The sequence below is a fragment of the Babylonia areolata genome, chromosome 1 (assembly GCF_041734735.1).
Source record: "Babylonia areolata isolate BAREFJ2019XMU chromosome 1, ASM4173473v1, whole genome shotgun sequence".
NCBI classification, from domain to species: Eukaryota; Metazoa; Mollusca; class Gastropoda; order Neogastropoda; family Buccinidae; genus Babylonia; species Babylonia areolata.
In genome coordinates, this window is record NC_134876.1 from 82,448,918 (window position 1) to 82,463,288 (window position 14,371).

General features: G+C 44.7%; 1 protein-coding gene across 1 annotated transcript; it reads left to right on the forward strand.

Annotated features, from left to right (window-relative positions):
• Positions 1–347: 347 nt before the first annotated feature.
• On the forward strand, positions 348–14,331 carry LOC143289869 (choline O-acetyltransferase-like). The gene is made up of 11 exons (XM_076599112.1): positions 348–469; positions 3,103–3,216; positions 3,304–3,440; positions 5,294–5,448; positions 6,484–6,675; positions 6,917–7,035; positions 8,045–8,098; positions 9,774–9,939; positions 11,033–11,210; positions 13,476–13,693; positions 14,284–14,331. The coding sequence occupies exons 1-11, from the start codon at positions 348–350 to the stop codon at positions 14,329–14,331; spliced, it is 1,503 nt and encodes a 500-aa protein (XP_076455227.1).
• The last annotated feature ends 40 nt before the right edge of the window (positions 14,332–14,371 follow it).

Genomic DNA, 14,371 nt, shown 5'->3' on the forward strand with positions numbered 1-14,371 from the left:
GGAACCCCGTGGACCCTAACTTCTTAGTCGGGCGTATAACTACTAGGCTACCGATCCATTGCCCCCAGTGTCGTCACGAGGCCAGCTACTACCGGTGGAAAACTCCGACACGAATTCACCTCGGTCCTAGAATTGAAGGTGTAGTCGAACCTATGGAACCTTGGAAGAATTTATTTTATTGTGAGGATGGAGGTAAGGACGATGGTGTTACGGAGATCCGTTGAGGCTTGAGACCATTGGACAGGGCTTGTTCATAACATGAGCCAAGGAGGCCAGAGAGAGGAAAGCACCCACCTTTGTTAACCGCGAAATCTGAGCAATGCTCCGAAAGACGCATCCTTGTGAGGATGACGGTCGTCTATGTGGTCCCGTCCCAGTATTCCAAATTTAACTCCACAGAACACTCAACTGGGACCCAGCCGGGCCGAAGAACTCCACAATGGGAGAGGTTCAAGCCCAGCTCCCCTGAGTAGTTATAGTGACGCAAACCACTTCACCACAGCGGTTTTTCACCTCTTGACTGCTGATGTTTGAAATTAAATCAATGCGGCACGAATTTGAAATACAAAAACTACTTCTAGTGTGCTTTTAAGTGGTGTACGATTTTACTGAACAAAAGTTATGCATCTCCACGAATAGTGACTGGCATGCTAACTTGTAACCTCACTATTACCTCAGGCATCAGCTCTTCACTGACGAGCATACTCGTCAGAAGTCTAGGGGTTAAAGATGAACAACCATCGAAACGCTGATACCGCACCGTGCCTTGTTGTAGATCTGATACAATTCTATTTATCAGAAGCTATTAAACATTTTCATATAGTTTGATTGATTAGGTTGAATTATATGAATCCAGTAACAAATTTTAACTGCGGATCTACAACTATGCATATCAGGAACAATTGGAATCTTCATACGGGATTTATTAGCTTTAACTGACATCAGTCCACGTTACACCCAATAAAATAAATTGGCGCAATGTGCATGGAAGCAATGAAAGAGAGGCAGTTTTGTGTACGTGTTATGGATGAAAAGGGACCCCCCCCAGCCCCCGCAATTACATAAAAATGTGCATAGACTTACGGACGAACAGACAACCCTATATATATATATATATATGTGTGTGTGTGTGTGTATGTGTGTGTGTATGTATGTATGTAGCCAATCGCTTAGCTTCATCCTGCTTCAGACAGCACTCTTAGGCTTCAGATAATGATTCACGCACAAGCTGTATTAGCAGACGACAGTTTTCGCAACTAACCCGTGCGCAGAAAATGTGTGACGTCACTCCCAGTTTGAACGCCAAGCGGCTTACATCATTTTGTTCTCGCCAGACTGCCTACTCCTCGACCAGCATCACGGTATGCTATTGGCTGAGCTGGAATCTGTGTTTCTGGTCCACCGTATTTAATTAATATATCTTTTGTCAGATCAGTAAACTACAAGTATTATATACTGGCAGAATCGTCGCAATTCCATCTTTAAGTGTATTCCATTTATGTTGGCCTACTGATTTAACGCAGTTTGTAATTTTCAGCGATGAGCTCGTTAAAACTGACCCTGTTCAGGTGACTTAAATTAAGATTATAAATTAATCTTAAATAATCAACACTTCATTTTATACTCATTAGAAAGTAGGAGTTAAGCTCTTTCGTTTGCAACATATCCGACGTAAATCAGTTCAGGAATCATTTAGAAATTTGTCACTGAACACCTTGTAAGAAACACAGTTGTTGGCAGATTTGGCCAGATCAGTGCCAATCTGCTTCACAGCCCACGCGATTGTCTTTGTAGTCTGCTTAACTTGCATAAATTGGCACAGTGAGTAATGAGTGGTCACTTCATACCTGGTCAGTCATCTGACCAGAGCTACTCTCTCTCTCTCTCTCTCTTGCTGCGTCGCAAGCAGTGTGTGAGTGTGTGTCGTGTGTGTTCTCACAACGGCTGACACCTCGCTACGTATTGCTGCACTGTCTTCTCTTCTAGTCTTCTTCTGTTCTTCTCCTTTAGTTTATGTCTTCTTCTCATCTCATATCTATTGTAAATAAAACAATAGAAAAACCCATTTGTGACTGGCCTCTATATGTTCCTGGCCTGTGCACGGGAATTCTTATCTATCCTTTTATCATATAAATCATTTAGTTAGTTTTTTTGTACCATCCATACCCTATTGGAACCACTCGGTTCCAGTAACACGGCTACAAAAGTGGCCAGCTGGCCTGTGCGCGGGAATTCTTGACTATCCTTTAATACAGTAAATCATCATATATAGTTAAGTCTTTTGTGCCGTACCCTTGAATAACCACTCGGTTTGGCTACAAAAGTGGCGTCGCCGACAGGATAGAGATCCATCATAAGATTGATCGAAAATTATCCCCTTTAATGTTTCAATTCTTTTATCAAAATTCAATCCATCCCTAAACCACAGCCCTTTACCACCAAGTTGTACTTTGTTACAACTTGGCGCTGTGAGCAAGGATGTGCTATTCTTTAAATATCTTTTAATAAATCACAGCTCCTAGCCAAGCTTACTTTATCACATACTTGGCCCTGTGAGCTAGGATCATACAAGGACAAGAGGTTACACTAACAGTCACATAGGGATAGTTCTAACATAAGAGAAGAGAGAAGACAGTGCAGCAGGTACATCAAGTCCACGAAAAGAAACGTCGCCCACATTAAGATGGCTTCAACCGACTTCCTGCTCAAACTCCCGACGCTATCTGGTGAGGAAAGCGGCAGTGAGATCAACGACTTCATCAGCGAGGCCAGACTGATTCTCCAGCTACAGCCCCTGGATGACGCAGCAGCCTCTCTCTGGCTGATCTCAGCCCTTGCCGGCAGAGTTTGCCAGGAGATCGTCAGGCTGCCAACAACAGAAGTGGACACCCCAGCCAAGTTCCTTGTAGTTCTTGAGGAGAACTGGGGAGATCAGTAAGATACCACAGACCTTGCCACTGCGTTCTTCAACAGACAGCAGCAGCCCAAGGAGATGGTGACCGACTATGCATAACATCTTTGGTACCTGTGGACCAAAGTCAACAAGCCTGAAGATGGAGTGATGCAGGTGCCAGCAACCATACTCCGCGACGCTTTCGCCAGAGGCCTTCAGCCAGCTGTCAGGCGCTTCATCCGCAACCACCCTGACAAGCAACGCTACCTGAGGGCCAGGCGACAGAAGGCTGACCACCAGCTGCCAGTTCCAGCCCACAACCAGTGTGTTCCTACCACACACACTGGGCAACCTGGGCTGCTGCCAGCTACTCCAGCTCCAAACCAGTGACGCAGGAGACGCTGACGTAGATGGAGGCACCACAGCACCACACCTGATGCTGTCGTCCCACAGATGTCCCCACCTGTAGTCAGCCCCACGCAGCAGAGGCGCCACCAACAACCACCAGACACGCCAACTCACCCGGTCCCACTGCACCACAAGAACAGTAAGTCATCAGACTCTGACACTGACAGTGACAGTGGTGTGTGGCTGACCAGGCCCATGCCGCGACCGAGGACATCAACCCTGCAAGCTGCACCAGAGCTGCCTCCACTACTACCAGCTCCCACCCCTAGGCGATCCACACGCCTGGCATCCAGGGCACCACTGACTGTGTGAGGAGACTGATGATGAATATTTTGCAAACAAAGACTGGTGATGATAAAAATATTTATAAGCCAGGACAGTGACACTGCAGCAAGAACCATCATGATGCCAATACTCGTGTTTCATGTTGTTTTATTCTTGCTAAGCCAAAACAGTGCTATTATGTTATCTTTCATATCATTTCTGTTTATGCTGTAAGTACTAGTGTGTAGAATGTGTTGATTTGTAAATTGTATTGTTCGACACAGTGCTTGTGTTCATATGAGTATATTCAGTTATTGCTTTGACATGTTAGTCACAGCTCGGCTATGATATGTCGTCATATGCTTGGAGCAGTGCTCCATTTGTCTCTGGACACTGATAGTTTGTTCTAGAATAGTCTAGTGAGTGCATATGACGCGTTCTTTCTCATTTGCTGTCACTGATGAAGGTTAGTGTTTCACTGATTCTCAGTACTCTAAGATGTGTGTAGTATTCTGTCATGATTACAAGATAGTGTTGGATTAATATCAGTTATTGGTTAAAACCACCTGATATGTATCAGTCTGTTAATTGTAATTTAGTTATCATGCCCTCTCCTATACGGCTTACTCCAGTATAGTGCTACATGATAAACTGATTTATTTGAGTCACTTTGACACAGTATAAGCTTTACCTAATCTATACTGTCAGTGTACTTTCACTAAATCAGCATAGCTTCAATCACTTTAACTGCACTATTTAAATGTATTAGAAATGTCATTTGATGTCAGTGATTGGTCTTCACACATATGCATTACCAAGTGGTAGTCTTTTCATGTAATATGTATACATATGCTTACTATTCACTTGTGCCGACATGTGCTAATGACATTTGTTTGTGTCATTCCAGGCACTGTTTTCTCTTCTTAGTCTTCTCTTCTTAGTCTTCTCTTAGGTCTTCTCTTTTAGTCTTCTTTTGTTCTTCTCCTTTAGTTTATGTCTTCTCTTCTTAGTCTTCTTCTTCTATTCTCTTCTCTTTTTATATCTTCTTCTCTTTATATTTCTTCTCTTTTATATCTTCTCTCCATAACTATTGTAAATAAAACAATAGAAAAAACCCATTTGTGACTGGCCTCTATATGTTCCTGGCCTTTGCGCGGGAATTCTTGTCTATGCTTTAATACAGTAAATCATCATTTAGTTAGTTCTTTTGTACCGTACCCTTGAATAACCACTCGGTCGGCTACATGTATATATATATATATATATTTCAATTTTTAGTACACACACACACACACACACACACACACACACATATATATATATATATATATATACATATATATATGAGAGATTTTTATGTACCTAGGCACAAATTCCGTTATTCCTTTATCTGTCTTATCTGTTTGTGCATCCGACTCTGGTTTTCATATTCTCTCAATATTATTCGTTTCTTCCTATTTCTTTCCCGGTTTTCATTTTAAAATTCTGGCCTAATCATTTGTTTCTGCACCATGCCATGCATGTTTTGCAGATTGCCTTCAGAACTGTTTTCTCCTTGATCCGAAGACAGCACAGCTACAATGCAGACTCTCAGACTCCCACAGAGCTGGAATGTGAAAGGACACCTGTTAACTGTTCTGCCATACACCACGTTGACATCGTCGGTGTCTTTCGCTTTTTCCTGCACACAGGTATCTCGCAGTGTGAGCTGCGCAGCTCTGTTTCCAGCATTCATCAAGAGGAAACAGCCGCGCCGCGAGCCCAATCCCTTTGCTCAGAGAGCGTGGGGCATCAGCAGGAGCAGCAGCACCTGCAGCCAGCATCTTGGTGTGAAGAGCACGTGGAATCATGATGACACGTCTGTGTGCGCGCGAGGTGTGAGAGTGAGTACCTCTTTATTTCCTTAGTTCTCTTATTTGCCCCCCCCCCCCTTTTTTATCACGCCATCTCAGTGGCATCAACTTTTACAGTTGTCATCCTGATTTCTCCCCCTCCCAGACTTTGTCTTAGTTCTAATGCCAGCTATCCACAGGGAGCTTGTCAACAGTAGGTCGCCATGCTAACCAACAGAGATCATGGACTGCTTCTGAGACTCTTTGGTAGTATTCGCTGGTATCCATTGTGACTTGCCATTTAATTAACTGTCATTAAAGCAAGGAGCAGACTGAATTTCTTTCAGATAACAGGTAAGCAATCATAGCAAGGACACCCAAACTATGCTACATCTAGCCATTTATTTTGTACAATCAAAATTCTTACAGACAAGAGGTTTATTTCTCCGCACCAAGAGTACTCTCGAACAGATAACAAAACTTTGACAGTGAGACCATTCAGTTAGCATATGGTGTTCCTGTGCATATTAACACACTGGAGATAACTTCTTGCCACTCAGCATAGAAGAATAACAGTCTCAGAATCAGTTTATCAGTGCCAAAGATGAGCGAATGCCAAATTCCAAGAATTTCTTCTCATGGGGCTCAAGCCCCATCTGGTGCAACTGACGGGCTTGCGAAACTGATGGTGGCGACTATACTCAAAGAGCACACACACACACACACACACATAGAGTATTTTTTCTTCTGTTTATCGCCATGTTATCTGTCATTTATCTGTGTAACATTGCAAAACATCAATAATTATCTTCTTTTTTTTTAATAGAATGTTTAAAGTTATTTTATATCCCACACAGAAACCGTTAAGCAAACTCTGTTGCTTCCAGTAAAGAACACACACGATAATCACATACTTCTTTAGTCATTTATTCATTCATTCATGGACAAAATGTTTGTTTCGAATTTAAACAGCCAACTGCCCTAATGTTATGCATTCAAATGAATGCAACATAGGACTCATCTGACAGATTCTCCATTTCTTCGTACATTCACTCTTTTATTGATTTCATTTGTTTCTTGTACAAGCCACTGCCCAAGCTGCCAGTGCCCGAGGTGAAGGACACGATGAACAAATACCTGACTGTGCTCAGCACTGTCATCAGCCCGCACGAGTTGCACGTGACCAAACAGCATGTGCAACAGTTCATGACCCCTGGGGGCTGGGGAGATAAACTGCAGTACTATCTGCTGCAACGACGGAGTGAAACAGACAACTGGGTAAGTGTGTGTGTGTGTGTGTGTGTGTGCGCGTGCATGTATGCGTTTACGTGTGTGCGTGCGTGCGTGTGCGCACGGGAACATCTTAGAGCGCAAATTACCTCAATGAAAAAGTCGACAGCCTTCATACGTCTGTGTTCCACAGCTTCATCTGTTGTGATCCTGAAGAGCGATATCTACCAGGAACGTTGCTATCACTGTGTTAGGAACTACTGTATTTTGCATTGTTTTCTTACTTCAGGCCCTTGACTGGTGGCTGGATGACATGTATCTTAAACCTCGCAATCCGCTGCATGTGAATGTCAACACAGCATCGTTCATGACCAAAAAACACTTCACAAATCGAGAACAGCAGTTGCGGTAAGAGAGAGAGAGAGAGAGAGAGAGAGAGAGAGAGTGTGTGTGTGTGTGTGTGTGCGTGTGTGCATGCGTGTGCATGTGTGTGTCTGTGCAGAATATACAGACAATAGTCCTTTTGAGGAAGTAGCTGTGTTTGTTCCAAAGTACCTATTTGCTAGCTGAATGGGTAGCATGAGCAGCATTGACTTGAAGTTGTGTACCTTGTGTATGGAGAGTTACTTCTCTTTGTTTAATCATTTAATCTCCTAGCCTCATTATTCTTTCATGTCAAGTCAAATAACCACCGAGGCAACCATGTATTTGTTCTGTATTGTCCGTATATTCTGTTTAGCATATTCAGGATTAAAAGGATTAATGAAAAAGACTAAGCTGTAAACGGTTTCCCACTGACTGGAGAAACCATTGATAATACAGATCTCACTTTGCTGTTGGCCCAAATGTAAACTTATGTCAATCTGTGATATAAGCCGAGTGTCGGGCGCAATAGCCGAGTGTTTAAAGCGTTGGACTTTCAATCTGAGGGTCCCTGGTTGGAATCTCAGTAACGGCGCCTGATGGAGATTTTTCCGATCTCCCAGATCAACATATGTGCAGACCTGCTTGTGCCTGAACCCCTACTTCGTGTGTATACGCTAGCAGAAGATCAAATACGCACCCAGAAGATCCTCTAATCCATGTCAGTGTTTAGTGGGTTATGGAAACAAGAACATACCCAGCATGCAAACCCCCGAAAACGGAGTATGGCTGCCTACATGGCGGGGTAATAGCGGTCATGCGCGTACAAGCCCATACGAGTGAACGTGGGAGCCACAGCCCACGAACGAAGTAGAGGAAGAAGAAACTAACAGTTATCCGGATTCAGTTTGTGCATGGTATGCCGAACATGGACTGGTCATTAATCACCCACTCACTCAATCAATCAGCCAATTGAACAATCATTTAGGCAACCAAATAACCAGTTAATCAATCAACATATGTGAGTTTTTGTTACTGAATGTCCATGTTCCAGACACGCCTCCAAGATGATAGGCGCAGTGCTGGACTACAAATCCTTGATAGACAGGTGAGGAAATGGACAGGTGAGCTGAGTGACAGCTGAGTTAAAGGGTCAATGATGGGCGGGTGCATCGGGGTTGTCAGTTACCTGTCACACTCATAACAATGGCAGCTCTAACTTAAAAAGATAACAAGGACGACGGTGACGATGATGACGAGGATGATGACGGCGACACCACCAGCACCAAACTACCACCATCACCACCATCAAACCACCACCACCGAAACACGGCCATCACCACCACCACAATTACCAACACCACCAAAAATATGATAATCATGCTGCTGATGATGCCAAAGAATCAACGAATATGTGCACTGTAGGAGTGATGATAAGATGAACATTAATTTTGTATTCTTCAATATCGGAAGCCAAGAGACTTTCTCTCCGTCATTCGTACGGACTACAGGCCTGTGCTGTCATCTGAACGCAAATGCCCTACCAGCTGTTACTTGTGGCAGACATGAGAATTTTGTTTTGGACAGCTGCTTACTAGAGGAACCGGGGGACAGAAGGGAGGATGAGGGTGAATGAGAGAACATAGGCTTAATTAAAAATTTGTTATAGTTACAGTTTGAGCTTTTTATTGTTACACCTTTATTGTCCTTTTCTTGTTTTGTAATAAGGTTTTGTTTAATACCAGTCAGCGTGGAGAAACATGAATCTGAAAAAAACACAGACGCATTGGCGAAGTGGTTAGCGTCGCGTGCTGGTGAAGCACGCGTGTTATCGCCCCTCGGAGGCAGAATGTTTTCGCCCCTTGTCCAGTTTAAACCAGGAGTTGCATGTGCTATAGGCTCGATAGGAAGACTGGAACCACACAGAAAAAAAGACGCCCATGTTGCTTGAATTTCTCGATCTAACACTGCAGGTGTTTGTGTCACTCGCACCTGGTTGACGCAGATATACAGTAAGAAAGGAAGCGAAGGAAACAGCCTTACCACGTAGTTCCAAACCTGAATGGACCCCCAAAGCACCACCACCACCACCACCACCACCACCACCACCATCATCACCACCACCACCACCATCAACATCATCATTCATCAACGATTGAAAAAAAATTGTAGCCGTTCATGCACTGCACAGGTGATAATTTCATGCTTGTGGCGGATACCTGCCAAAGTCATCAGTGTCGGGAGGTTCTTTGGGGACTGTCGCTGGAGGGATGTGGTGGCACTCCAAACCCCCGGGGAGACGCTCACTCAGTCTGGCTCCGCGAGTAAGCTATCATTGTCATCAAAAGGCTACCGGGGTATAGAAGCTGGTGCCCTGCGTGCGTTGATCAGAAATAGGTACTGCTGAACACCACTAATGTCACTCATCAGCAGTGCAGGGGTATCCTCTGGTGGTTTGGCCTTCTGGCTGTCAGTGGAAAATGCTAGCACCGGGACTGCGGCAGACGACCCTGGGTGTGGCTGGGTATGGAGAACCAGGAATGAGGGGCATGTGGATAACGCCACTGGCACTGATGTCAGGAAAACGAAAAGCAAAGAATACACACAGTCACAGACACACAGACACAGACACGCTCACGCACGCACGCACGCACGCACAGACAGACAGACAGACAGACAGACAGACAGACACACACACACACACACACACACACACACACACACACACACACAGATGATCGGCACGTTTTTAACACAGGCTATGTGTCGCATCATTCTCTCAGTGGCACGATCCCCGTGGACACGTTGAAGGACTCGCGGCCCCTGTGCATGCAGCAGAGCTACAACATCTTCTCCAGCTACAGGAGACCCGGCATCCCCTCTGACCAGCTGATCACCAGCCTGGGAACACAGAGACCGGCCTTCATCGTTGTGGCTTGTAGGGAGCAGGTAATGAGAACAACAGAATCAAACACAACCATACCAGAACATCTACAATCATTGTTCTTCGTTCGTGGGCTGCGACTCCCACGTTCACTCGTATGTACACGAATGGGCTTGAACGTGTATGACCGTTTTTACCCCGCCATGTAGGAAGCTACACTCCGTTTTCGGGTGTGTGCATGCTGGGTATATTCTTGTTTCCATAACCCACCGAACGCTGACATGGATTTTAGGATCTTTTAACGTGCGTATTTGATCTTCTTTTGCGTATACACACGAAGGCGGTTCAGAAACAAGCATGTCTGCGATTATATCAACAACCATCTGCCTGAAGGTCTAGTCATCAGCCCCATCCACATGTAATATGCGGCTTCTGTTCAAACGTGTGTGTGTGTGTGTGTGTGTGTGTGTGTGTGTGTGAGAGAGTGCGTGCGTACGTGTGTGTGTGTGTGTGTGTGTGTGTGTGTGTGTGTGAGTATGCACAAGTTTTTATCTTGATATGCACTTGTATGTATCCTAATTTTTACTGTAACTGTGTTTTGTGTGTGATTTTTTATTTATGTTCGTACCTTGTTATGTACTACCCCCACCCCCACGCTCCCGCCAATATTCCTTGTGACCCCGGTACACTTTGTAATAAAGACATATTCTATTCTATTCTATATATTGATCCTATACTCTCCAGGCGCTGTTACCGAGATTCGAACCCGGGACCCTCAGATTGAAAGTCCAGCGCTTTAACCACAATGCTATTGCACCCGTCATCTACAATCCAATTACAGGAGGTTGGCCAGACAGTTTTAGCGGGGCACAATGCACTTTTTTTAATCGTTTATTTATCAGTTTTTGTTAATTTAATTATTTTTTCATCAGTTATCTACTTAAATGGTTGGTAGCCTATCTGGTATAAGGGCTGGCTTGCTGAATGGTTAATTGATTATATGCTACTCATTATTGTGTACACGTGTTTATTGATTGCTTGTGTGATTATCTGACTGGGCTTGTTGACTGACTGACTGACTGACTGACTGACAAGTTGATTGGGGTTAAGTAAACGATCGAGTGACCAGTGGATTACACCCAGTGTGCCGTGTTGCAGTTTTACAGAGTGGACGTGGAGCAGGACGGCGTGACGCTCAGTGAGGGAGAGCTGTTCTCACAGCTGTGCAAAGTGGTGTCAGCAGCAGATCGCCACGCGGCCGGGTCACCTCCGGTGGGGGTCCTCACGGCGGTCGACCGGTCAGCGTGGGCTGAAGCCAGGGAAAGACTGATCGCTGGTCGGTATCGGTGGCCTGCTGTAGTTAGGCTGTTTTTGATAGGACTTCTAGCGTCTTCTGTTGTTTTATTGATATGAATCTACTCATGTAGGTTTCTTTATTATTTCTTTTCCTATTTTTCTTTCTGGTGATCTTATCAGTAAGCGTGAATACGGTTTCCTGTATTTTTCAGTTTTAAAGTGCATATGTTTTTGATTTAATCATCATCGTTTTGGTGGTGGCAGTGGCGTTGGTGATCATGATAATGGTGATGACAGAATAGAACAGAATAGAATCTGTTTTTATTACCAAGTGTACCGGGGTCTTTAAGAATATTGGGAGATATTACAACAAAGGTAAAACATGAATCGAAAATCATATATACACAGTAGGATTTTGTGACACACCTGCAAATGCATAACTGTGCAAGCACATGTGCCCGCTATCACACACATGCACACACACACACACACACACACACACACACACACACACACACACGGTCACACATACATGCATGCACACACACTCACTTACTCATTCACCCAAAGCATGTAAACGCGCGTTCTCATTCTAATATTATACGCTACACATTACATACGGACGGGGTTGATGACAATAAAATGGCTGCTGATTGCACTCATCTTTTTTTACACTGCACAGTTCTATTTTATACACCTTGGGCTGGTTCGAGAGACTACTTTGGGAAAGAAACTGTAGGCGAAGCGATTGAATTTGGTCCTAAAAACTGACGATCCGAGGGAGCATCTCAAAAATCCTCAAAGCTGGATGGGATTCATCCTAATTGAAATCGCTTTTCTGAATAGTCGCGTATGGTATATAACATTAAGACCCGATCCGATAACCTGGTGGCAGTTTTTACAATTTTGTTTTAGAGCTGTGATTTCGGGATTAGAAATATTTCCATAACAATCAGTAATAGCGATGATTAATGCAATATAAAGCTCTGTGAAAGTGTACCACGATTTTTAAGGCGCCGTAGAAAGTATAGGTGCTATTGTGCTTTCTCGACAATTTTTTTTTCCGTATTTTTCTCCCATTCAGATTATTAGAAAGATCAGTCCGAGAGTGGTTTTTTTTTTTTTTTTTTTTTTTGTTGCTGCCCCATCATCTGCACCATTTCAGTGGCATTACTCACACGCCGCTCATTTAGATTCCCCCATACACGACCACACCCGGGTTCGTCTGTCACAGTTCCATCGACAGCAGTCCGCAGGGACCCATCGATGTTAAGTCGGCAGGAGCCCACACACTAGAGGAGACCCTGCACTGCTGCTGAGTCACTTCGGTGGTGTTCAGTGGTGCCTGTTCTGATTCAACGTACTTAGGACACCACCTACTAAGCCCCCTACTAACGACAATAATAGCTTAGTCGGAGAGCCAGACTGAGTGAGCGTCCCTCCCAGAGTGGAGACCGCCTCCACGTCCCTCAAACAACAGCCCCCCATGAATCTGCCGACACTGAAGACATTGACAGAAGTGGAGGGGCATCGAAACTGAGGTCATCATGAGAGCAGGGCATGAAAGGCCACAGACTTTGAGACTGTTTCGTTTATATTGATGATGATGAAGGAGGAGGAGGATGGCGATGAGGTTGTTGCTATGGAGGTCCATTTTGGTTTGGGACTGCGTGACAAGGCTGAACTCTACGCTTCCTGTCATAATGATATGCCTGCGTTAACCAGGCCCGAGAGATACAGACACTTGCAGTGTTCGTCAGACGCATCCTTGAAGTGGATGACACTGGACTGTGTGGTCCCAGTCTCCCCATTAAAGCTCTCAGCACACTCAACTCTGGGTAGGAGCCGGCCAGGGGCCGAAAAACCCACTTCTGCTGGGATTCGAGCCCGCGTCCTCCCAGCCGTCAGTCCGTGACGCTAACCACTTCGCCACAGCGGCTGGTCAGTCTGAGAAATTTAATTTCACTGATCTCAACTTGGTTTTTATGACAAAAGGTTTGAGGCCAGACGTGGTCTTACTTAAGTCTAAAATCAGTTCTTTTATTTTTGATCTGTTGAGTTCTAAGTTTTTTAGGTTTTTTTTAATCACACTGACAAATTTCAGGATTTCTTCCTTGATATGATAGTAGAATGCTGCTGCTGCTGCTGATAATGTTGATGAGTTATGAACAAGATGGAAGGGAGAAGGAGGATCAAAATAAGAAGAAAATATGAGATGGATGGCAATGTCGTGATGGGCAATGATGAACACAACATGAAGTATGCAGCCAACCGGTGTTCACGTTTACTCTTTTCATCACACCAGAGCCAGGGAACCTTCAGAACCTGGAAGCTCTGGAGAACTGCCTGGTGGTGGTGTGCCTGGACAAACCCTCCAGAGGGTCAGTCTCCTCCAGGTCCTCTTCTGGGGCACCGGATGGTGAGGGTGAACACAGGGAAGTCGTCAGTCAGGCCTATTACGGGATCCACGGGGACGGCACAGCTTTTAACTCGTGCAATCGTTGGTTTGACAAAACTGTGCAGGTCCGTTTCGTTGTTTTCATGTCCTTTTCCCAAAACACTGTGTCTGCCTTTGTCTGTCTGTGTGTTTGTTCCTCTGTGTGTGTGTGTGTGTGTGTGTGTGTGTGTGTGTGTGTGTGTGTGTGTGCGCGCGCGCGCGAGCGAGCGTGCATGTGCTTTTTTGTTATTTCGTCAAACGTCTTTTCATTACACATTAGGCGAGGATAAGAAAGAGCCAATCCACAAGGGATGAAAAATATGTTCTACGTGCTTGTGTAGCGGGGTTTACTGCATGTGCAAAAGGTTTACTGGATCTGACCGTGTTGGTGCGCATGCGAATTCCTGGAGCTGGTGGTGAAGGGATGCAGATGTTTTCGTTTTTCTGTCAGCCATACAGCACATGTGTAAAAAGATTCTCTCTCTCTCTCTCTCTCTCTCTCTCTCTCTCTCTCTCCATCATGTTTATAGTACTGTGTACAGTAGACCCTATGTAGGGTGGGGACTGGATGTGAACAAGCACAGCAGTGTTCAATTATCCTCGTAAATAATGTTTGTCTTGCTCTGTCTGTATGCGTCTGGCTGCCTTTCTGTAGCTGTCCAATGTTTCAAACCAGGAGTTTGTCTTCGGGGACTGTGTTGACTGGAAAAAGCAGTGGCGGTAAAGGCCAAGACCGAAGAGATGTTATGAGTATTAGTCATTAA